This window comes from Vicugna pacos, chromosome 3 (genome assembly GCF_048564905.1).
Source record: "Vicugna pacos chromosome 3, VicPac4, whole genome shotgun sequence".
NCBI classification, from domain to species: Eukaryota; Metazoa; Chordata; class Mammalia; order Artiodactyla; family Camelidae; genus Vicugna; species Vicugna pacos.
In genome coordinates this window covers 44836013-44859990 of record NC_132989.1, presented here as the reverse complement: position 1 = coordinate 44859990, position 23978 = coordinate 44836013, and the positions used below count along the sequence as shown (strand labels likewise).

General features: G+C 37.4%; 2 protein-coding genes across 9 annotated transcripts in view; one reads left to right on the top strand and one right to left on the bottom strand.

Moving 5' to 3' along the window:
- Positions 1–2574, bottom strand: part of TMEM232 (transmembrane protein 232) — a 246282-nt gene extending 243708 nt beyond the window's left edge. For 5 of the 6 annotated variants that reach the window (XM_072958289.1, XM_072958292.1, XM_072958290.1 and 2 more), the window contains exon 1: positions 2487–2574. The gene's annotated coding sequence lies outside the window, so the exon portion shown is untranslated. Of the gene's footprint in view, positions 1–2406; positions 2428–2486 lie in introns of those variants that run through there. The other variant, XM_072958288.1, reaches the window with a different exon arrangement.
- On the top strand, positions 1745–23966 carry SLC25A46 (solute carrier family 25 member 46). 3 transcript variants are annotated; one of them, XM_072958294.1, is made up of 9 exons: positions 3107–3296; positions 4167–4254; positions 5584–5626; positions 6458–6515; positions 9007–9084; positions 9557–9657; positions 16539–16595; positions 17778–17835; positions 21813–23966. In XM_072958294.1, exons 2-9 carry the CDS (start codon positions 4215–4217, stop codon positions 22389–22391), a joined length of 1014 nt encoding a protein of 337 aa, XP_072814395.1. In that variant the 5' UTR covers positions 3107–3296; positions 4167–4214; the 3' UTR covers positions 22392–23966. The 3 variants fall into 3 exon arrangements, with proteins under 3 accessions (XP_072814396.1, XP_072814394.1, XP_072814395.1); XM_072958295.1 differs by lacking the exons at positions 3107–3296; positions 4167–4254 and adding an exon at positions 1745–1839; XM_072958293.1 differs by lacking the exons at positions 3107–3296; positions 4167–4254 and adding an exon at positions 2620–3039.
- The last annotated feature ends 12 nt before the right edge of the window (positions 23967–23978 follow it).

Genomic DNA, 23978 nt, shown 5'->3' with positions numbered 1-23978 from the left:
GCTTGTAATCACCTACCAAGTCTACCAAGTAAAGGAGACTTTCACTTTTGCCCCATACAGAAGCCAGGTTGATCATTCTAGAGCATCATTAGGATCACCTCACTCTACTCTTAAACACAACTAGTTTTTGCCCATCACCAACAAAGCTCTGCAAAATGTGGTTCCTATCCTCCTTTCAGCTCTCAGTGAGCCCTTGCTCGCTGGCTACCTAGCTTGTCATCAGGACCTTAACTTAGTTCTACCATGAAAATTCTCCTGGATGAGTCATACTTCATTTAGGTCTGTTTAAAGATCACTTACTCAGAGAGGAATTCCTTGACCACCCAATCTAAAACCTCTGTCTCTATCACTTAATTTTTAAAATATAATACATGTCATTATGACATTGCATTATATATGTTTCCAACAATGCTGGGACTTTATCTGGTATATTTACACCCTATCTTCATTGCTTAGAATAGTATCTGGCACAGGTAGGTGATCAATAAATATAATTTGATTAAAGGACCATATGGATGTACTATTTTAATTAATAATTAATGAATAAAAAATTGCTTTTTAGAATCCTGACAATCCTATTAGGATCAATTCTATCATGAACATGTGCATTAGTAAATATTTACACCTTATATTTGTTTCCTTAGATTTAAGTCAAAAGATACAATCATTTTTATGGTTTTTGATACATACTGCCAAAGAGCCCTCCATCAAAAACCTGTTATATTTTTACATCACTCCAAAAATGAGTTACTTTTTTCTCACTTTGCATAATAATGTACATTCCCCTTTTAAACACTATCATTTTTATAGAGAAAAATTTGGTTATTATTCAAATTTGCCATTCTTCAATTACTAGGGGGCAGACATTTGTTCATATAACTATGATCCATTTGCATATCTTTTTTAATAAATTGCCTTTTCATGTCCTTTGCTCATATTTCTACTGATTTTCCCTTACTGGTAAGAGCTTTTTTTTTTTTTTTTTTTTTTACAATAAAGTGATCCATGGTCTAAACTATGTTAAAATGTCATTTTCCCAGTTGCTGATTTGTCTTTAAATTTTGATTATTATGTTTTTTAGTTTTTTGGTTAACACGTAGAAATTTAAATTTTATATGGTCAAATTGATTAGTCTTTCCCTACATGGCTTCTGACTTTGCTGTCAGTTTTAGAAAGTTTAAATATACTATTTAAAAAATACTCACCTATTATTTTCTTCCAGTATTCAATCTTTTAAAACTAAAGAAAAATTATATTACAGCAGAAATGCATTTGGGAGTAAGGTGTGAGGTGTGGCTGTTATTGTTTCCTTTCCTTAACTAGCTACCCAGTTGTTCTATTAATTCATCATTTCTCCACTAGTGTGGATGTAAAATTGTGAGATGCCATTGTTTTTATATGAAAACACACACAACACAAAGGCCTTTTTCTCCTTCTTTTAACAAATAATTAAGTTTTGAACCTGAGCCATCCCATTTCTAAGCAACACAGAAATATGCTTATTGCCATGTCCAGTAACTTGATTATTAGTTATCCAGTAATTCGGCATTAATACTCAAGTTAACACAAGATACACTTAATAAGGGAACGACTCAATACGTGTGCCCAACCTACATTACAACTAAATTAAAAAATGCCATCCCATTCAAGACGAAGTTGATTATTACTTTAAAGTTCGCTTCGAAGATTGGGAATAGTCCGTCAGGGTTCTCTTCCGAAAGCCCTCAGAATCCTGGCGCCCAGTGGGGCAGAAAGGACACAGGAAGAACCCATGTCAGGCTCCACCAGATCTAGGGGGAGAAATGGTGCCTGGAGAGCCCATGGAGCTAATAAAAACAGGTAGTAGGGGACTCTCTTCAGAAGTCTTCAAAAAATTTTCAACTAGGGCCTCGATTTTGAACGATATCGTTTGGGATTTAAATTCCTTGCGCGATTTAGATGCACCGGGACGGGGGGAGTGGGGAGAAGCTACAGAAAACTATAGTTGTTCTGTGGCCTCAGAAAAGCAAAATGCTTAATTCCTAAATTCTGGAGAGTAGTTTATATTGGGAGAGAGGGGGGAAGCAGGAAAAGGGTACAGGAGGGGAAGGGAGGGTTTTCTCCTGCGACGTTTTTTTCCGAACGCTTGCTCTAGCCGTCCACAGTACTTCGGGTTCACTGGGCCGAACCAGATCTCTCGATAGATTTTACCCAAAAGGCTAAGTGCGGGAGGCAAAGGTAGATGGAACGTTAGAAACACGCCGAAACTCTAACCTCTAACGGCTCCTTCGCAGCAGGCGGGCTACTAGCCCAGCGAGGGAATAAAAGACCTAGATCTGGGGCCTTTGTGTGGGGCCTGACACTTCTGGCCGAGATCTGATTTCTGGCGTCAGCTCCACCCCCGCGTTATCTCCGTCTAGGAAATACCTTTATTCGACCTCCACGCATTCAGGCCACACCTCTCACACCAATTCCTTTACATCTCTTTGGTACTGTGCTCTACTAACCTCACAGTCACTTTCCCACCTCCTCCTTAAGGGCGACAGTTACAAGGGTTACTGCCGCGTCTCCCTAGCAACCATGTCACTAATGGCCGCCGGAAGAGGCTACGATCACGTGCCAATGGATTTCCGGGTTTGCAACGTGAGTTCCGGTTGTCAGAATTTCCCCAGACGCGGCGAGTGCCGAGGGAGAGCTGTGCGGCCCGAGGTCGCCGTGGCCCCAGTGGTGGTGGGCTCCGGGTGGGCACGCTCCATCCTGCCCCGTCTGCGATGCATCCGCGGCGCCCCGACGGATTCGATGGCTTAGGCTATCGGGGTGGCGCTCGGGATGAGCAGGGCTTTGGCGGCGCTTTCCCTGCAAGGTCTTTCAGCTCCGCGTCGGACCTGAGCCACTGGGTGACCACTCCCCCAGACATCCCTGGTAGCCGCAATTTGCACTGGGGCGAGAAGAGCCCGCCCTACGGCGTGCCCGCCCCCTCCACCCCGCTCGAGGGCCCCGCAGAGGAACCCTTTCCCGGCAGCAGCGGCGGCGGCAGCAGCGTGCCCGGCCAGAGCAGCGGTGAGGGACGTGGGGCGCGAGGGGAGGGCGGGCGGAGTGTTGCGGCAGCCGCCGGGTCCTGCAGACCCCGGAAGCCGCGCGGAGGGTCCCGCCTCCCGGCCTCTCGGCCTATCGAGCGCCACACCCTCTGCCCTCCTTTCGTCCTCTGCCTCTCCGGCGGGCCTCCTCCCTCTTCCTCACACTAATGTTATCTCCGGGATCACCTCCAAAAACGACACCTGCCTTAGCTGTGGGCTGCACGGTTGGAATTTGGGAGGGTATTACATCCCATGACCTCAATCAAGAAAGAAGGAAATAGGATTGTTTACTGGGAATCATGGGAAACAACACCTAACTGACCGGCAGCTCTATTTCCTTGATTTAAAATTAATCGATGGTGCCTTTGTGTTGTGGAAAGAGGCTTTTTTCCAGCATAGGTAGTCTTGCTCTTAAACCTGTCTCTACCACTCTTAAAAGCTGACTTTCTTAACGTCTGTAATCTCTGTTTTCTCACCTTTAAGGTGTATATAAAAATAACTCAAGGTTTTATAAGTGTTAAATGAAATGAGGTGTGAGTGGTGCCTAGTACAGTAAGGAGCATAAAGTTGGCTAAAAAATACTCCTTTCTTTCTTTCCATTTCCCATTTAATCCTAGTGGTTGTGTCTGTTTTCTAGATCCTCAAAGTATTCCTGTGTTTTCCCACCACCTGCTCTCCTTTTCCTGACCTAAACTCCACTTAAGAGTAAAAGACACTGGGACATTTTCAAGATAAGACTTTGGAATCGAGACAGTTATTTTCTGTAGGGTGTCAGAAGACCTGTGTTTTAACTGCGACACTATGACCTAGGTGTTCTCAACATCTTCTGTATTCATAAAATGGAAGTAATGACTGCCTCTTCTCACTCTCCTGAAATTGTTAGAATAATAGATTATATCATTTAATATTATGTGTATTCTAGACACAAATTTTATCCTCATTTCTTTGATTTTTGACTTGGAAGTACAGTAATATTTATTTGATTTGGGTTACTGGGAGGAATAGACTTTCATTATCATCAAGTGAGGATAGATGGAAGAGGATCAGTGACTTAACTCAGTGTCACACAGTTTTTTTCACTCTGGCTAGTTTTGGTTTTTTTCCCTATAGGTCCCAGAAGGATTCCTGGAAAGTTATAAATTAAATAATTCAGAGTGCATGTACGGTTGCTACACAGTTACCTTCTTAGGCAGTAAAGGTGATGTTTTTAATTTTTTCATAATTGATGCTTGGATGGTTACAATGAGGAGGAGCTCTTAATAACCAGGGTTATATGGGGGATTTTACAGCAGTTAAGAGGCTGGTGAATGTAAGTTTTCAAGGAGGATGGAAGCGGAGGTTTACAATAGTAAACCTTATCTTCCAGAAAATGTCAGTGGTATATTCTGTTAATACTAGGAGATGGCTTGTACACACACAAAAAAAGGAAAAGCTGAAAGGAGGAAAGTATCTTAATTGAGCAAAAGAAGCCTCTATCTGGCTTATACATTTTTCAAGGCAAGGGTGAACCAAATGGTTTCTCCAGAGACTGTTTACATGGCCTTGTTCTGACTGTCAAGAAATAGGGCATAACTTCATTCAGAAGAGCAGAGATGAGACAGAGGGACTGGAGAAGAGAGGAGAGAGAGAAAAGAGGAAGAGAAAAAGTACCCCTTGGGAATACTGTATTATAGCTGAAATTTAATGTCTAGTGTCCTGGAGTTGTGATATTTCACCATTATGATTTTGAGCTTTTTAGTCAAGGAGAAGAAAAAATGTTTCTGTTTTGACATATACATAGCAATTTTTCCAGCTGTAAACTCTTCTAATAAGGCTAGAGATATGCCATCAGCAGTAGCACATTATGTACACAGTAGCCTAGCACAGAGACGTAACTAAGCAGCTACTGTTAAAGTATTTGGGGAGAAAAAGAAGAGAGCCTTATTTACCCATTTCAATTACCCTAAGTGCTCTTTCAATTTAGTAATTTTCTTCTTTTTTTTTTTGCTTGCAACTATTGGCTTAACATAGATGCTCTCCACCAGCAACAGTGAATGACTAGTTTTACAACATAGGAGATAAAGGTGGTGCAAGGATCAGTCAGAGCCTTCTCTAGAAAAAATTGTATGGAAGTTGAAAACTGGGAGCCCTTAGATTCTACCTGCAAAGGTGTTTGATTTGATCCTCGCAACATTTTAACACTCTTAAAAATAGTTGCCGATATCTTAAAATTGGAAGATACTATATAAAAATGAGACCATCTCTTTAGAAAAATCACAGCTTTGAAACACTGGGTTTACAGTCCCGTGTCGCAACAATGAACTGGAGCTGAAAAGCAACTGTACCTTTAGAAGGTCTACACCTTGCAGCTTGCCACAATCCCTGATAGAACCCTTCACTCATTCAAATGGACTCCCTAGCCCCTATCAGAATGTGACTTTGGGACATGAAGTTTAAATGAGTATCATGTTAATAAAAGAAAATTTTTTGTTATTTTTACAGTAAGTCTAAATACTGGTTATGAGTAATCTTATTCCTTCTATTTTAGAACAGTTGAATAGATTTGCTGGATTTGGTATTGGACTTGCAAGGTAATGTTTTATGAAAAAATTTTTAATTCACTCTCTTATTTAAAGTTTTTTCTTTAATTTCTATAATTTGTAACATTCAGTGACTAATATTGTTTCCTTTAGATGGATTCTTTGAAACAGTAGATTAAATATTGAAAAATACTTGGCAGAACAAAATTATTAAAATCTATAATTTGATTTTTCCCAATAAGGATAGCGAATAGTCATTTAATTTTATAATCACTAAATAATTTTGTAAGGAATATTTTAAGAACTTTCTTGTATCTATCCAAAGAATAAAATAAAATACAATCTTGTCTTACCCTCCAAAAAAAGTAGTTGTGTATTGAAACTTTTTCCTGAACATTTCAAACTATAACAAGATATTTAGCAACATAGCATCTAGGTTTCACTTACATGGTCATTAAAATCCCTATAACTTAAGTGCAAAGTATGTCAAATCCAAAATTTATAGAATGGAGTTCATGAAGGGCAGATGACTCTTCTGATAGGAATATTGTTTCAGACATCCTCTGAAAGAAGGGGAAAGGGGCATTTAAATTGTTTAGGAAATGAGTTTTCTATATCAGGCATGCAAGATGTAGTTTCATCTTTACACTGTACATATTATTATCTATTGTTTCCTTTGCTTACCAGTTTGCAAATCTGGCTTTAGTTTTTTTCATGTTGAATCTTGTTATTGGCAGAATGATTTGCAAACATGTCCAGACATTTGAAAAGCTTTTTTTTTTGCTTTTAAGAATAATGCATGATTCTTGAAGAATAAATTCAGATACATACACATTGTAAATTAAATTAAATATGTTGTAAATATAAATTATTCCTTTTTAGTCTTTTTACAGAAAATGTACTGGCCCATCCTTGCATTGTTCTACGCCGCCAATGTCAGGTAAATACACTTTCTATGATTTTCTAAAAAGTAATCCTAACCCTGATTTGAAGTACAGACCTCAGATAAGTGTCTGAAACCTTGTAACCATTATTCCATGTGAAGTGTACCAAAATCTGTATCAGTTCTCAAATTTTTTTGGTTTTTGAAAGCCCTTAAGTCTTAAAAACTATTGAAGTCTCCAAAGAACTATTGTTTATATGGATTAAATCTGTCAGTATTTGCCATTTCAGAAACCAAAATTGGAAAATTTTTAATATGTTTCTTTAATTCATTAAAATAATAAACTCATTAGACACTAATGTAAATAATATTTTTATGAAAAATCTCTATTACCTTTTTGAAAATATCTTTCATGTCTAGTATAATAGAAGAGAGCCAGATTTTCACATCTGCTGTAGCCGGTCTGTTGCAACACATTGTTTTTGAAAGTAACCAAAAAGTCTGGCCTTAAATACATACCCATTTAAAGATGGGAATATTTTATATCTTTTTCAGATAATTGGCAGATACTCTTCTTTGATACCACACCAAAACTCAATAAGTGATAATTTCTTAAAGGTTCTTTGCAGTGTGAAATCTGAAACCACATCAATTAACTTTTTATACTCTGTTACATTAAAATCTATTGATCTATACTAAAAAAAAATGAAAAGAAAAAAGAGGACACTAATGAACTGATCTACAAAATAGAAACAGACTTGCAGACATAGTAACAATCTTATGGTTATGGGGGGAAAGGGGTGGGAAGGGATAAATTTGGGAGTCTGAGATTTGCAAATGTTAACCACTAGATATAAAAATAGACAAAAAACAAATTTCTTCTGTATAGCACAGGGAACTATATTCAATATCTTGAGTGAAAAAGAATATGAAAGTGAATATATGTATATATATGTATGACTGGGACATTATGCTGTACACAAGAAATTGACACACTATAACTGACTATAGTTAAATTAAAAAAGAAAAGAAAAGAAAAAAAAATCTATTTATCTATACTGCATGTTGAATAGATTTTTTTTTACCCATGCATGATTCTGTTATATCATGCATTGATTAATTGAAAAATATTTATTTACTGAGTTATATATAGATCTTGTAAATGTTATTTCATTTGATTTTATATTATCAAAAACTACCATCATTAAAACCACTACCAATCTCACCAGAAAAGTGCTTGAGTATTTCTAGGTTTTGGTTGGATATGTTTTCCAGAATTCTCATTTTTGCTTCTAAGCTCAAGTTTATCATTGGCAACAAATAACTAATGTATTTTTTCAGTGAACAAGCCCACTTTGTTCATTATTTAAAAACATGTTTGTCCCAAGTGTGAATAACTATAGTCTGTTATTGTTTCCAGAAGAAATAATAATGTTGCATGAAAAAAGTGGCTAGTTCAGCTTACAACCCCCTCAGACAAGTTCTTTTCCTTATGATGCTATCTTCACTATGCAAATAAGAAAGAGGATGTGTAGTCAAGAGTCAAGATTTTATAAAATTAATATATTTTACAGCTTCACCAAGGGCATTCTTTAGGGAAAGTGGCTTTTTCCTCTTTACAAGTGAGTCAGATGAAGAACACAATAAGTACAAAAATGTGGTTTGGCACCACTGCCTTGATTCATGCTACAGAGTTAGCAATTTTACCCACCATTGCTTTTGCACTATTACTGAAAATGTCAGCACAGTGAAAAAGGCAAACGATGCCCTAGAATCAAGAAAATGATTTTGAACTTGTCGACCCCCTGAAAGGGTAATGAGGCCCTTGAAGGCCAGTGAGCCACACTGTGGCAGAAAGCTCCTATAACAGAACTTCTTAGAAAACTGAGTTAGAAAAGATACAAATGATTACAAATTATGCTGTTTATGTTTAGCACCAAAAAGTAAGCATATAGAAAGAAATAGCTATTTAAATAGCATGAACAGTGTATGCTCCCTAGAACAGTGATTTCAGACATACATTTTACATTATAATCCAATGTATACATTTATATGAGTAACTTAAAAAAACATTTTATGAAATAATACTTTCAGAATGTAGGACGCATTCTGATACTTTCTTCTTTATTATTGCACTTAATAAGTATTAGTTCTGACCCCCTTTACTGATTTCATAATTTACCAACTGTTTATAGCTGCTTATTGCTTGCCCTTGGGAGACACAAATCTGCTATTCCCTGAGTTCTTTGTGTTTCCTGTGTGTTGCATGAGCATTTTGCCACAGTGAATGTAATTCTAGGGTTTAAGGAAACATAAATACCAAACCAGAAGGCCCTCTTTAGTCTTCACGGCTGCATTTGTATAACCAGACTTGCTGTACTACTAAGTTATTTAAAGCACTTCCAGGGTAATTTTGTTTATGTGTATTTTATGCTGACTTTCCAATTTAACTCTTGTTTATGCTATGACTCCACTATATATCCTTCATGCCTTGTTATTCCTTGAGAAGACAATAACAGAATATAATCGTGAAATATCTTTTTTACAGGTTAATTACCATGCTCGGCATTATCATCTCACTCCATTTACAGTCATCAATATTATGTACAGCTTCAACAAAACTCAGGTGAGAACTCACTTATACATTTTATTAAAGTTATTTATTTTATAATATAAATACCATTTGGCCTTAGTAGTAATTAAAGCAATAATAATTCTTTTTAATTTAGTTATTAAAAATATTGTAATAAACTATTTGTACTCTTGTCCTAAAACTTAACATGGTACTGACATCTTTTTGATGCCACTGAATAATCAGTAAATTCACACCTTTGCCAAAATTAATTAAATATTAGGGATATTTAATCTATATTAGAAATACGTAATTGGAGTGTTCATTTTGGCCTAAATGTAGACTACCTGTCAGATATTAAAATAATGATCGAAATTAGTTTAGTTGTGGTTCTCTGCTAAAATGTCCATTAGACTAATGCCTTACTGGAAAATTTCAGTAAACATTCAATGTCAAGTTTTATTAAGACCTTTTTTGTGTTTCTTATTTAGGCATTAACAGAAATAACAAATTTTGTTCGTTTTAGGGTCCAAGAGCCCTTTGGAAAGGAATGGGAAGTACATTTATTGTCCAGGGAGTCACACTCGGAGCAGAAGGAATAATCAGTGAATTCACACCTTTACCAAGGTACCTTTTTGGCATTTTCTCAATATTAGCTTCATATTAAAAATATGACAGAATATGATAATTTCTAAAACTATCTTGATTTTGAAAACTTTTCTGAAGTAGCAACAGAGGAGGAGAGACAGAGAATGAAGTTAATTAATTATATCTTATTGACTTAGTGTGTGTTAAGACTATGCTTCCCATTCTAGTGTCTTTGAGATATGTCTTTCTGCTCCTGCTTCTGTGTGTCAGCAGCTATCAGCTGGGGAACAAACATGAGTGTGTACGCGGTTCCTGTTCTTTAAGTGGCTAGTTTGGTGAAGGAGACACTAGTAAGCAAATTTTAGTACATTGTGATTAGTGCTATAATTAAACAAACCCATTTCTGAGTCCAAAGGACACTGTGTGGAGTTAGTTATTGACAAAGATTTCAAAAGAGAACTGAAATCTGAGTTAGATCTTGAATTATGAATAGGAATTAACTTGGAAGAGAACGTGAGCAGGTAGAGGTGACAGCATACCCAAGTCTATGAAAGTTGGAAGGTCTGGGTTTGGAAGTGTCTTATGCTTGGCATACTGGGCAGTATTCAGTAGAACAGCACAGAAAGAGGCTGAGGTGCTAGACTGAAGCATGATTCTGCCTTTGTAAGTGACTTAAGCTTTATTGTCTATGGAGTTGGGAATTTAAGGGGTCTTTTTTGTTTTTTTGTTTTTTTGTTTTTTGTTTTCCTTCAATATATGGGTTCTTTGATCAAGGATATACTCAAGTGACAGTGTTATTAAAAAAAAAAATGGACTGGTAGAGACAGAGACTTGTGAAGAACTGCTACAGTAATCTAGGCCAGACTGAGAAGGCTCTGAACTACGGAACAGAACAGAAGAGAGGAGCTTGATAGACATTTCTGAAGTATAACTGATAATTGGTGATAGATTGGGAATGGGGTTACGGGACATTTAATTATCAGCAGTGACAGATTTCTAGATTGGAACTGAGTTGGAGAATGCATACAAAAAGAGTAAGCTGGAGTGGGAAAGAAGGTAAGGAACGCAACTGTCAATAAACAAAGTTTGAGATTCTTGTGAGACATGTAGGGGGACTTGTCTAGTAACTGGTTGGAACCTGCATCAGAGTCTTGGAGAAAATTTGAAGCTGGAGGCATAGCTCTGAATGTTGTGGCACAAAAGTAGCAGTTGAAGAATGAGGATGGGTGAATTTCTCTAAGGAGAAGGTTAGACTCAATGACAGAGAGTGGACCAAGGACAGAATCCTGGGCAGTGTTGGAGTGCACATGAGAGTATGTGTGCTTGGTAGGAGAGGCAGTTGAGGAGAGTGGTAAGAGATGTTCACAAAACAAATTGAAACAGCAGTCAGCTATAGGACAGTAGTGTCCTAGAAGCCAGGAGAAGAGAATTAGAATTGTAGATTCTTTTGGACAAGAGGGTAGGTAAATAGGGGATATTTGCTGCTGGACCTGTTTTCTCTCTAAAACAGGATACGAGTTCATTAGGTGAAAGAAGGATAAGACTGGGGTCAAAGCAGAAAAGTATGAGAACAACAGTAGACGTTTGGGACAGTCACAACTGTGCATAACAGAAGGGGAACCTTACAAAGAAAGTATGAAAAGAATGTGAATAGATAAGGTTGGAGATCATAAATTTGTTTAGGTGCTAATTGACAGGACTTTGTGATTTCCTGTATCAACAAGAAATCCCAGGGATGGAGTTAAAGACTTTGAATGGTTTGTTAATCCATAATTGGCCCCTGGAGGGTACATTTTTGAGGTTGACAAGGAAGCGAGGTAGTTGAAGGTGCAGCCAGTAGCGTCTCCATCTTGGGATTCAGTCTTTGTAGGGAAGGAAAGGCAGAAGAGACTAATATCCAGCTTTTTGCCAGTGTGATTGATTTCAAAGGACTGCCTAGCCTTGAAATTCCTTTAACATAGCTTTGCTAAATGTTACAAACAAAAAAACATTCGGTCTGCTAAAAGTTTCCCCTCTCATACTTAAAAAAATCTGAATTTCTGCCCTTGGCTAACTTTATTCACCCCATTGCTTTTTATATCACAGGATAAAGTCAAAAGATAGTATTTGTCATCAAATGTTCTTGAAGTTCTCCCACAAACACAAAATTCTATAAGAATTTAACAAAATTCAGGAATTTCTACATAGAAGTGTAAAGAATTCTGTATTTGCAGTCAGAACACTATAGGTCCTGGTCAAACCACTTTTTAGTTGTGGGACCTTAGGCAAGTAACATCATTTCTCTAAAGCAGAGATGAAGTAGTAACTTTAACTTCAGGTGGAAGGAAAGGGAAAAGAGAAATGGGAATGGAAAAGCACAGAATTTTATTAAATTTTACTATCTAACTTTCTTACCCTATAGACATACAGACATATCTCTCATACCTCAAAGGGTATGTATTATCTTGGTCGTTTTTCATCTTATTAAAGAAGATGCAAAAGGTTATCTTTCTTGTATTCTCTTTGGATGAATTCTGGCAATAAAGCTTACTCATTAATTCACTGATTTATTTACCTGATGTTTCCTGAGTAATTACTATGTGCTAGGTCCTGTGCTGGAAATCAGGTATACAATGAGGAGAAGCAGTAAAAGGTACCTGTGGCCATGAAGCTTAGGATCTAATGTAAGGAACATACATTAAGTAAAATACTTCCTCTAATAAGTAAATAATTACAAGTTGAGATTTGTTCTGTAAAGTAAAAGAATATGGTTCTCTGAGAGTATTAGAGGGTTAGGAATAGTGTCACTAACAAAATGACACATAAGTTGAGATCTGAATGGCGATCAGGAGACACAGGCCACTTTGGGCAAAGACAGTTGTAGGGGGGTTTGCAGGGGGGAACATGGATTGCTCAGGGAAAGCTCATATGGCTGGAGCACAGAGCAGGATGGAGAGCAGTGAAAAAGTAAGATCCCGTCTCTGCTTGGCCTTGTGGGTCACTTTAAGAATATTGAAGAGTCAATGACATGATCAGATTCATGTTTTTAAAGGGTCGTTGTCACTAGAGGTGAAAAGATTGCAGGAAGACCAAGTACATAAAAGGGTATGTGTTCATAAGCTGTAATCTAAGTGATCTTTTGGGATAGACGTAAATGGATAATTTCGAGATAAATTTAGGTAAAATTGGTGGAACTTGGTGATGGATTAGGGGTGGTGAGTGATAGACAAGGAGGTGTCAAGGGTGACTTTTAGGATTTTGGCTTATGTAACTGGATGTCATAGGAAGCCATTCTCTGAAGTACAGTGTAAACATTTTTTTAAATTCTAACTTCCTTGGGCAGGTTTGACCTATCTCGGGGGAAAACATAGGCACAGCAGACAAGGCAGGAAAGCGGTAACCCAGAGCCCTTCACAGAAGTTAACTCCATGAGGAGGACGGGCTCAAGGGCCTCCTAGACAGAGGGTCTTCGGTTGCTCGGTGACCACTAGGTGCAGCAGGTGAGGCAGTGTGTGCTCGCTAGTGCTTAGCGTTCTTACACTGATTATGGTCACATCTGCGGGAAACAGCAAGTCTTTAGTGCTTACTAGGTCGCCAAGCTTGTACTTTCTCAGTAGTATTAAAAAAAACATGTATGTAACCCAGGAGCATCATCTGCGACCTCTTTATCTGCTGCCCAGACCCCTCCCAAACCTACCCCCGGGCAGAGTAAGGTGGACTTTGTGTTGCTCAACCCTGAAGTACCCTTTCTTTTCATGCAGTATTTCTCATATCGTTAACACAAGGAGCACCTCTAACCAAGGCTTCCTGTGTCATTCAGTCCCTCACAGAACCCATCTGGCTGAACTCCAACTTAGTTTGACTCCTCTTACGTTTGTAGCTGTACCAGTATAAACATTTTACTGTTTTCTCCTCATGTTGTCTGTTTTTCCTGATGCCTCCTCTGAATTCACTGACTTTAAACACATTCTATTTTAAATGTAATGAAGTCTTTCTCCAATTCAATAGACTTCCTTTCTGATGAACAGTTCTCAATTAGCGAACACTAAAAGAGTCTAAGAGTAGGAAAGATAAATCCTAAGTTTGGTTTTGGACCAGTTCCTTTTCAGGTACTTTGTCACATCCAGGTGGAGATGTCAGTTGACAGATGATATATAAGGTTGATACAGAGGGAAGTCTAAACTGAAGATAGTAGATTTGGGAACTTCTGAAGCATCATCTTGGATGAGATTACTTAGAGAAGGAGTATCACATACAAAGTAAGACAAGAAAAGGGCTTGAGGAACTCCAGAATAGGTTTCTGGGTTAAGAAAAAATGCCTCTGCAAAGGAGTCAGAAGTAGAGACCAGAGGAGAGCAAACCCGGACGCGTGTGGGCCAGTGGAGTACAGGGGCAGGAGCGCTGCAGCGGGAGGGAGGAACACGTGTGCCTGATGGCTGCTGAAAGGCCAGATTAGGTACAGACCCAGAAACGTCCATTGGATTTAGTGACATGGAGGTCATGGAAACCAGGGGAAGAGTTGTTTTGGTAGAATAAGAGGGAAGAAGCCAATCTGGAGTGGGTTCAGAGGTGAGTGGGATGTTAGGACACAGAAATAGCAAGTTTAGGAAGTTGGCTGTGAAAAGAAGCTGGAATATGAGGTGTTTCGGTTAGGTTGAGGGAAGATGTTTTCTTTTTTAAGAGGGAGGCTATTTGAGCATGGGAAAATAAGAGGCACTGGAAAGTGAAGACTGCATAAAGAGTTACTTAAAAATTCTGTTGCTTCTATATATTGATTATACATGTGAATATGTGTTAGTCTGTCAAATGGAAAACTAAAAAGCAAGTCGCTTCTCAATTTTGTTGCCCATTTGAAGGGCAGCTTTAGCTTGTAAAAATAGTGAATTAAATATATTTACATATTTTGGCATTGTAATGAAATATAAAAGAAGTTTAATCGCAAGTAGGTTTTTACACTACCCTCTTTCCTGAAGCATTTATATGTGCTAATTTAAATTTCTAGAGCTGTGGCCCATTTTGTAAAGGAGCAGAGAGCAGGTACAAGGAAAAGTGTCTTAGGCTTTTTTAATACTTAATTTTAAATTTCTTTTTTCACTCTTTTTACCTTAAGAATCATAATGATCTTAAGAATTGGCAGTAGTAATCAGTATTGAAAGGAGAGTTGGTCCAGTCCTTACAGAACCACACGTTACAGACCCATCTCTCCATAATGTTAACAACAGTTTCAAAATTAATGCCATGATAACCTGTGGTAACCCTTTCTGAGGCCATAGTAATTAGAATAATAGCAGTGCCAGATGACTTACAAACCATTTAGCATATTTTGTTTTATAATAATAAAGTCACTGTCAATAAGATGGGTGGCTTAATTTTTCATCAGGATCATTAAATGTTATTCCAGCTATATTTTTCTGTAGTTGTTCAGGCCTAATATAGTATTCTGGTATTAATTTAATCAGAATGACCCAGAACACTCTCAAAAGGTCTTATAAATCCAAGGTGATTGTTCTGTTGGCTGAAAGTTTCTCTGCAGACTTTTCAGTCTCCTAGAAACATGTAGAAAAGTTCACATACCACCCATGCTCTAAGTGTACTGAATTTCCTTTTCGAACACTTACATTATTAGTGATTCATTTTCTTCACCTTTTTAATATAAAATATATTTATTCCTTTACTTCTTCACGCTTGTCATATTTACTCATTTCAAATAGAAAATGTTTTTCTTAGGTACCTGCCGTGGCCGTGGTACAGTGGGCGCCAGTCTCATCGGGGAGCTGGTGGCAGCCGGTCTCCCCTTGATTGCACACTCCTTCTCCTTTTCTCTGTTACTCCGCCTTTCTGCTTCCCCTCTCTTCCATGCCCTCTGTCTGCCCTTTCATTTTTTTCTGCATCCTTACTTATTTTCCCTTTTCCTCTCCATTTTCTTTTCTCCTTTTCGACTTTCCTCTTCGTTTAACTGTCTCCCTTTTTGTCCTTCATTCAGCTTGCCTCTCTTCTGTTTCTTCTCTTTTTATGGTTTCCAGAAGTCATCTAAATAGCAGGAAGCTCACAGTCCTAGACCTTGGCTCCTGACCTGGCATTTTCCCTGTCTCCTTTGACATATCTCTCTGATCTTTTTGACCTTCACTTTTCTCATAAGTAAAAGAAATACAACAATATCTGCTCTGCATATCTCCCAGGATTCCTTCCTGTATCAAGTGAGATGAGAGGCAGGCAGGTTGAGTACAGAGTCATAGAGACCAGGGTTTAGACCCATTTCCACCACTAACTAGTTGCATGGCTTTGGGTAAGTTATGAACCTCTCTGAGCCTATTTCCTTATCTATGAAAAGGGGTAATGGGGTCATTGTGAGGGTTAGAAGTAATTCATGCAAAGCACTTTGCACAATGCCTGGCATACGGTAGGAGCTCAAAAAGATAACAGAATCTAATAAAGGTTACAGAAGTAATGTCATCATAATAAGTAAAGGCACTTTGGAAATTAGGTGCTACACAAATGTGTATGTCATTCTGCATTACAGTTACTTAATTTTGTTCTGTTTTTTTTTTAATTCTCATTCTTAACATACATTTTAAAACTTTTTTCTTACTTTATCCTGTTTTTTTTGTTTGCTTCTTTTTCCCATCCATTCTGTTTTCCTCAGTCTGTCATTTTTGCATCTCCTCCTCTAATGTCTCATGTTCATTGTTATAATCAGTTGTAACTCTTCCTCCCCTATCAGCCCCATCTGTCAGCTCATACAGAAAGACCTTATATATTTTTTCTTTTCATCCCATTAAAATCGTTTGGTGGGTGTCCCGAGAGAAAAATATTCACCATTAGAATGTATTTCTCCTGCAGATTAAAAAAATATTTTTAAATTGGTTACCTTTTTGAAATTTGGGCTAATTCAAGATGTTTTAGATAACATGGCTTTTGTTTTATTTAAATTTATTTTTTAGGGAGATTTCACATAAATGGAATCCTAAACAAATAGGAGAACACCTTCTACTGAAATCGTAAGTATCAAAAGCAGCATTTATATTGAAATTTTCCATCAGTTTTCATAGTGTTAGAAATGAAAAAAATCTTATTAAATAAATGTAGTGAAGGAAAGTAGAGCAATGAAATATTTGTGGGACTAGAACTTCATAAGAAAAGTAACAAAGAGTCAAGGAATAAAATCCTGAAATGTACATTATCTTTTAAATAATCTTTCTAATTTGAAAGGCTGAAATCACAACCTAATTTTTCAAAGGTCTTCAACTTGTTGAACCCAAATTGCCAGGAAAATTATGATTATTATGTTATTATTTTATTAGTAAGCAGACATACATACAAATTTATTTGTATGGTGATGAGCAAACTCAAAACCTTAGTGTCATTACAGTGTAGTCTTAAGGGCACGTAGTGACATTACAACACTGACCATTTTTGTAGATTAGAATTTTACTCTTCACTTTTCAATTTTTTTTGAAGATTGTGAATTGGAAACCCCCCAGCTTGCTGGCTCCCTCTGTGGGACATTCCAGCACATTATTACTTAGTGATGTTCCATTCACCTTGAAAACCACTACTTGCCAGGACCTGGCCCATAGGGTTAGGTAAGTCCCACCTTGATATTATTTTAAATAACTATATTTTGCAGGCTTGCAAAGTTGTAATATTACTATGTCTAAATAGTGACAATAGGAAGCAACTTTGCAAAGCTGTACAATATTGTTTTTTAATAATAAAAGGGGACTTCACTCACCATTGGAAACTGGCCTAGCTCTGCTGGGTGGGAAATCTGGGAATGGATAATGGTAATAAATAGGACAATAGAACAGTAGACTTGTTCAGAGATCACTGAAAATGCGAGCAATGGAATGGATCCCTCTTCCTAATTTTACATATCAGATTTATAGGCTACATTAGCTATAAGCAGGTAGATGCCCAAACATGAATCATAGACAAGCCTACATTTTACTGGTTTAAAATAAAATTATTTTCTTTGCAGGCTGTCCCTGTGTTACTATTAATAAGCATCTTATGTTACAGGTCTCTGATGTATCTTTAGGCTATAGGTATTAATAGTTAAAAACCTTAAAAATATTATTTATACTTGAATATGAATTATGTTGATATTAAAGTAGATATTTTAAAAGTTAGTGTAAGCATCTTGTTTCAGTATACTGATAAGTTTGTTTTAATTTCTACAGACTAACTTATATAGTGGCAATGCCTTTTTATTCAGCAAGTCTAATTGAAACAGTACAGGTGAGCTATTTTTTATTGTCATTTTTTAATTAAAACTGTTTTAGAATATCCAATATATTGCATATGTCTGACAGAGTAACAAAAATTTAACACAGCATCCTTTTAAACTTTTTATCTCGCAGATACCACATATATATCAAAGATTATATACCAGGCACATTGCTGGTATGTCTTATTTCCTTTGCAAATTTACTTCACACTTCTACTTTTCATTCTTTTTATCCCTTACATAGGCTGCTATATTCTTCATTTAGAAATCTCAGAACCCAATCTATGACTTGCTCTGAATACAAAAAATCTATGGGGATTTTTTTCAACTTTTTAAGACCCTCTTATAACTCAAATGGTTATGGCTTATGGGACAGTAAATTACTAATTACCTGAGTATAAAACATGATGGATAATAATCCTAACAGTGAGAAGGTAGTCTCCATAGGTAGTTTACTAACAGCGTTCTTTTTAAATACTCCTTTTAAGGAACATTTGATTTTATGCTGTGTTAAGTGTACAAAGCTAAAGCAATCTCCCGCTGGCATTTTAAATTGTTTTACTATTTCTAACCACATGGTGGCGCTTCGAGTATACTGAATTAAGATACTTTTCTCACCTCACCATTCCAATATTTAAACCTGTGAGATAGTTTAACTTTACCTATACACAAAATCCAGCTAGTTGTCTCCCACCTGTCTTCTGTCTTCAACATCAGATCCTCTAGCATATTTTTGTCTTCATTGTGTATGAGCTTCCTCTGTCTACAAAAACCTCACTGGATCAGCCTTTCCTCTTCTACTCTTTTCCACTTAATTGCTTTTCTGGCCCCAACATTGATTTTTTTATGTATTTATTTTTTAGAATTATTAACTGAAGTTAATGTCTTGTGACCCAAATATCCTTCCCTATCTCCTTGCATTTGGCAATGTGAAATGATACAACCTTTAGATGGGGCTGCAGTTTACATTCCACTCTGTGAGATAGTCTGATTTTACAGAAAAGGAAAAAAACTAGCAGGAAGTTTATTATTTAAGGAAAAAAAAATCCTAAACAGCATGTTTTATGGGGGGAAGCAAGTTTTAGCTTTAGACAGACCCATATCAGAATCACATTTCTCTACTTAAATCTGTGACTTTAAGCAGATGTCTTAATCTTTCTAAGTTTTCTCATCCAAAAAATGGTCTTAACTGAATTATAAAAATTAAATGAGTTATTTATGTAAAGTGCCCAGCTCACTCTCTGTTAGTTGTTTGTTTGTTTTAAAAACTCAGTATCCACCCCGAGTGGATATTTTTTTCCTGCTTCAGGTTCCACCTACTAGTTGCCTCCTTCTTACTCCATTTGTCTGATTTTCTAGAACTTTTTTTTCCCCTTCTTCAATTTTACTCTCTTGAACATCTTCCTTTTCTTTTAATAATCTCTTTACCATCTCTTCTCCTGTGCTCCAAAGGCACAGTCCTTGACCCTCTATGTTTTTTATCCCATATTCACTATCCTGGAGAACTCATTTACTCTCATGACTCCTTTTAACTCTAATCTTTATATGAATTTTAAAAATTAGGAAAGTCTTGATTTTTGTATTTCTTTCATCCTTCATAACCAGTCAGTCATCATGCCTTCTCAGTTCTAACTTAAGTGAGTATCTGAGATCATCTGCCTCTCCCACTGAGAGGCCACCATTCTCATCCCTTCTTGTTATATTAGCACATTAGCTTCTTTCTTCCAGCTTCAGTGTTTTTTGCCCAACTGGGGAGCTCAGAAGTCTTTGAGAACAGTCTTTCTCTTGAGAAATACACATTCATACATAGATCTAAAGAGCACCTCCTGAAGCCGTTAAGTCTGAACTTCCTAGTGATCTTCCGTCTTCACCAAAAGTCCTCGTTCTAGCCCCTGCATTGTAAAGTCCATTCTGCATTCTCGTGCAAGATTAGCGTCCCTAAGTTGCAAGGCTTATAGCTATCCTTCTGCAGATTAAGGATCCATATTCCCTAAGATCAATTTCAGACTTCTCAGTGTAGTATTAAATCAGGGTTTTTATTGCCTTTACCTTTTCAGCTAATCTTCCTTAACTGCTAATCTTAAAAAAATATTTTAAAAGTTTTAAATTTTAAAATGTATTGAGTGCTAACCTATATTAGGCATTGTTGTAGACCCTGGGGATACCACACCAAACAGAAATACTCTGCCCTCATAGCACTTATATTCCTTCGGGGAAGACAGATATAAATAAGATAAATATAAAGTATACTTAACGATGCTAAGTGCTAGAGAGAACAAAAGTAAAACAAGGAAATTAAATAAGATGTAGGGAGGATCAGTCACTATTTTTTTTTAAGATCAAGAAAGTCCACACTGAGAAGTAAAGGGCATTTGAGGAAAGATCTGAACATAAGAACTACATCAGTATTTGGGAGAAGAACATTCTAAGCAGAGAGAAAGGAAGTGCAGAGGCGCTGAGGTGGGATTGTACCTTACGTGTTTGAAGAGCAAAAAGGAGGCTGATACAGCTGAAACTGACTAAGCAAGGGAGAAACAGAGGAAATGAAGTCTGAGAGGTTAGAGGAGAGGAGATCATACAAGACATTGGAGATCATTGTAATAATTTGGCCTTTACTTTGAGGGAGATGGAAAGTCTCTGTGGGTTTGAGCAGCAGTGATCTAACTTATGTCTTTATTAGGATCTCTTTTGGCTGCTGTATTAAAAATAGACTAGAGTGGCAAGGGGGCCAGAGGTCAGTGAATGAATTAGGTAACATGAATTCATTTTAGTCTCGTGGCTTTAAATATACTCTGTGTACTGAAAACCCTCCAGCTCAGACCTTTTCTTTGTAGTCTAGAATGTAAACTCCACTTAACATTTCTGAACTCTTGATCCTCTCCCCCTAAATTGCTACGCTAGCAGCATTGCCCAACTCAGAAACAGCACTGCTGCTCCTCCACTTCTTCTGGCCAACAGCCTTGAGGTCATCCTTGACCTCTCTCTTTTATACTCCCACCCCAATCCACCAGTAATTCCTTCCTGTTGGCTGTAATTTTAGGATATATGCACAGCTGAAGCATTTTATTTCCATTGCTACCTGCTAGTCCATTCCACTCTTGTATCTTTTCTGGAGTGTGTAGTAACTTTTTTAACTGGTTTCTTAGCCTCTGCTTTTATCCTCCTCTGCACAACAGTGTGACATAAATTATATCTTGTCCATCTCACACTTAAAACCAACTGGCTGTTCCCATCTGACTAGAGGCCAGAGTCTGCACAGTGGCGTGGTCTGGCCCCTGACCACCTTTCTAACTTCATTTTATGCTCTTCTCTTCAGTCATTGCTGCAGCCAAATTGGCCTCTTAGCTGTTCCTTTTCTGCCTGTCCACGACTCTGTAACCCGTATCAAACTTAATTATGTATATCCCCAGAATTGTAAAGAGGTAGAGACGCTGCAGATGATAATGACTGACATCTATTGAGTGCCTTCTGGGTACCAGGCCTTTTTGCATTTAGTGCCCCCAGCAACTCTGGCCTTAAAAGGGTAGGTAGTACTAATCCTGTTTCCATAGAATGGTAAACTGACACTTAGAAGGAGTCAGCTAACCTGCCTTGGTCACAGAACCAAGGCAAGTGCATGACGGAGGCAGGGTTTAAACACACGCTTAAGAACTCTCAGCTGCCTCTTTAGAGCCATGTGGTTACTGCTTTTCAAAATGAGTTCTCAGGAGCTTCTTGAGGGTGAGGAAACCAGGGAGGTCCCCTCCACATTCTTCCGCTGTTTCCCTTCCCCAATAAGAATAGGTCCCAGCTTCACTGCTACCTGTTTTGTGAAGTTTTATTTGAAAAAAATGATCTAACGCTGGGATACCGTTCGAAGTTTGCCAACCATTGATGTTTTTCCACTCTAGTCAGTCTATTAGGATTTAAAAGGGACCTAAAAAGAATCCTCCTTTGGGGCAGAATAAGCAAACGTTAACCTTTCCTCATCTCATCACCTTCATTTCAGAGTGAGATAATTCGAGACAATGCTGGAATTCTGGAATGCATTAAAGAAGGAATTGGGAGAGTGATAGGCATGGGAGTGCCTCACAGCAAGCGGCTGCTCCCGCTGCTTTCCCTGGTCTTCCCGACGGTGCTGCACGGGGTTCTTCATTACATCATCAGCTCCATCATTCAGAAGATCATCCTGCTAGTTCTAAAGCGAAAGGCTTACAATAGCCACCTAGCTGAGAGCACCAGCCCGGTGCAGAGTATGTTGGATGCTTATTTTCCAGAGCTTATTGCTAACTTTGCTGCCAGTCTTTGCTCTGATGTGATACTTTACCCACTGGAAACAGTTTTGCACCGCCTTCACATTCAAGGAACACGCACAATAATTGACAATACAGACCTTGGCTATGAAGTGCTTCCAATTAATACACAGTATGAGGGAATGAGAGACTGTATCAATACCATAAGGCAGGAGGAAGGAATGCTTGGCTTTTATAAAGGGTTTGGTGCTGTTGTAATACAGTACACGCTGCACGCAGCTGTTTTACAGATTACCAAAATTATTTACTCTACACTTCTTCAAAATAGTGTTTGACATTTAGACTCCTGGTTAGTCTAAAAGACATCATCTGGATACTTCATTACGAAATTATGAAGGATATGAGTGAAATAGTGGGGGTGGGAAATGGTTTAGAAAGTAAAACTGGTAGCCCACGCTGATTATATTGACTCTTCACTTTTTAAAAAAGGCATAGGTATATATTTTGGATTCCAAGTATTCCAAATTTGAAAACAATAAAAATAACACTCATGAATTAAATTCTAGCTAGTGTAGCACTCATGCTGAACTAAAAATGATGTTGGGAAGAAGCAAAAATTTGTCAGCAAACTGAAAACAAAAGTTCACACAGATGAATTTATTTCATCTGACTTTAATATTTATTACATGTTTATTTCGCCTTCTAGATTGATACTGGTATGCCATTCCTAATATAGTGTGTAGTGGCAGGTCATAGTTTACCTTTAAGCAAATAAATTATGGTATCAGTGATAAAGACAAGAAGGGTTAGATTTGGCAGTCTGTAAGCAGGAACTGAGAGTTTTAAATTGCATTGTCCCTGAATAACTTTAATGGCTGTACATTTATTATATAAAGCCACTTGTATGCATACATATAACTTGGAATTTCCTTCATCCCTACAAATTTTCCACTCTTAGATCAGGTTACTGCATAAAATGAAGTCATGTACCTTCTGCTTCAATATCAGGATAAAACATGAAAAGCCAAGGTACCCAAATGATTTAAGGCAAACAGCATATTTGTCCATATCCAAACCCGCCGTTTCAGCGCCAGCAACTTAAAATTCATCATAGGTTTATTAAGTTTGATTTGCTTACCTAGTTTTATGAATCATCAGGCTATTTTTAGAGCCTCTCTTAACAGAGATAGAATACAAAATAATCATGGCAACTATTCCTGTTTCCACATTTACAAACTGTCTATTAAAGGGAGTGTCACTTGCCTTTCACTTTTGAATGACTTGCCTTAGAGGAGACACGATTAAAATTCACCTGGGAATCTGTGCCTCTTGCCTTCCGTATAGTCATCATTAAATAATGGCTTCGATTTTTACTTTCTTGTAGTTTTTGTTTATAGTTTAATTCTCGTAACTAGATACACGTAAAGGAAAAAGCAGGATTATCCTTATCACCTTTTATTTAAACTTGCTTGGATGCATCCTGAAGAAAAATAGAAACCTTAAAGGAAGTTTGTCCTTTCTTTTTATGGATGAGAAAAAGAAGTACGTTTCAAGAAGTAATAAGCAAAAAAGTTGTTAATCACTTTAATAAAAAAAAAAATTCTATCTGTTCCTGAATTGAAGTTGGTGGGTGAGACTCTGTATAGTGAAATGATATGCATTTGACTGATCCATCATTAAACGTTTTGAAGTTTCATTTCCTTACGTGAGTCATCACTTTTACTAGGAAGCATTTAGCATGCTGAAGTACAGTGACTTTGCACTGATGTTGTCCAACCTAGATTGCATACAAATGGAGATCAGTTTCACTTGCTAAATGTCAGTGAGATGGTTACTTTTTGTGATTAATAATATTGGAACCAAAAAATGATATCCAAAAAGCATAAAACAGTATATATGTACCAACTCTCTATACTGTCTAG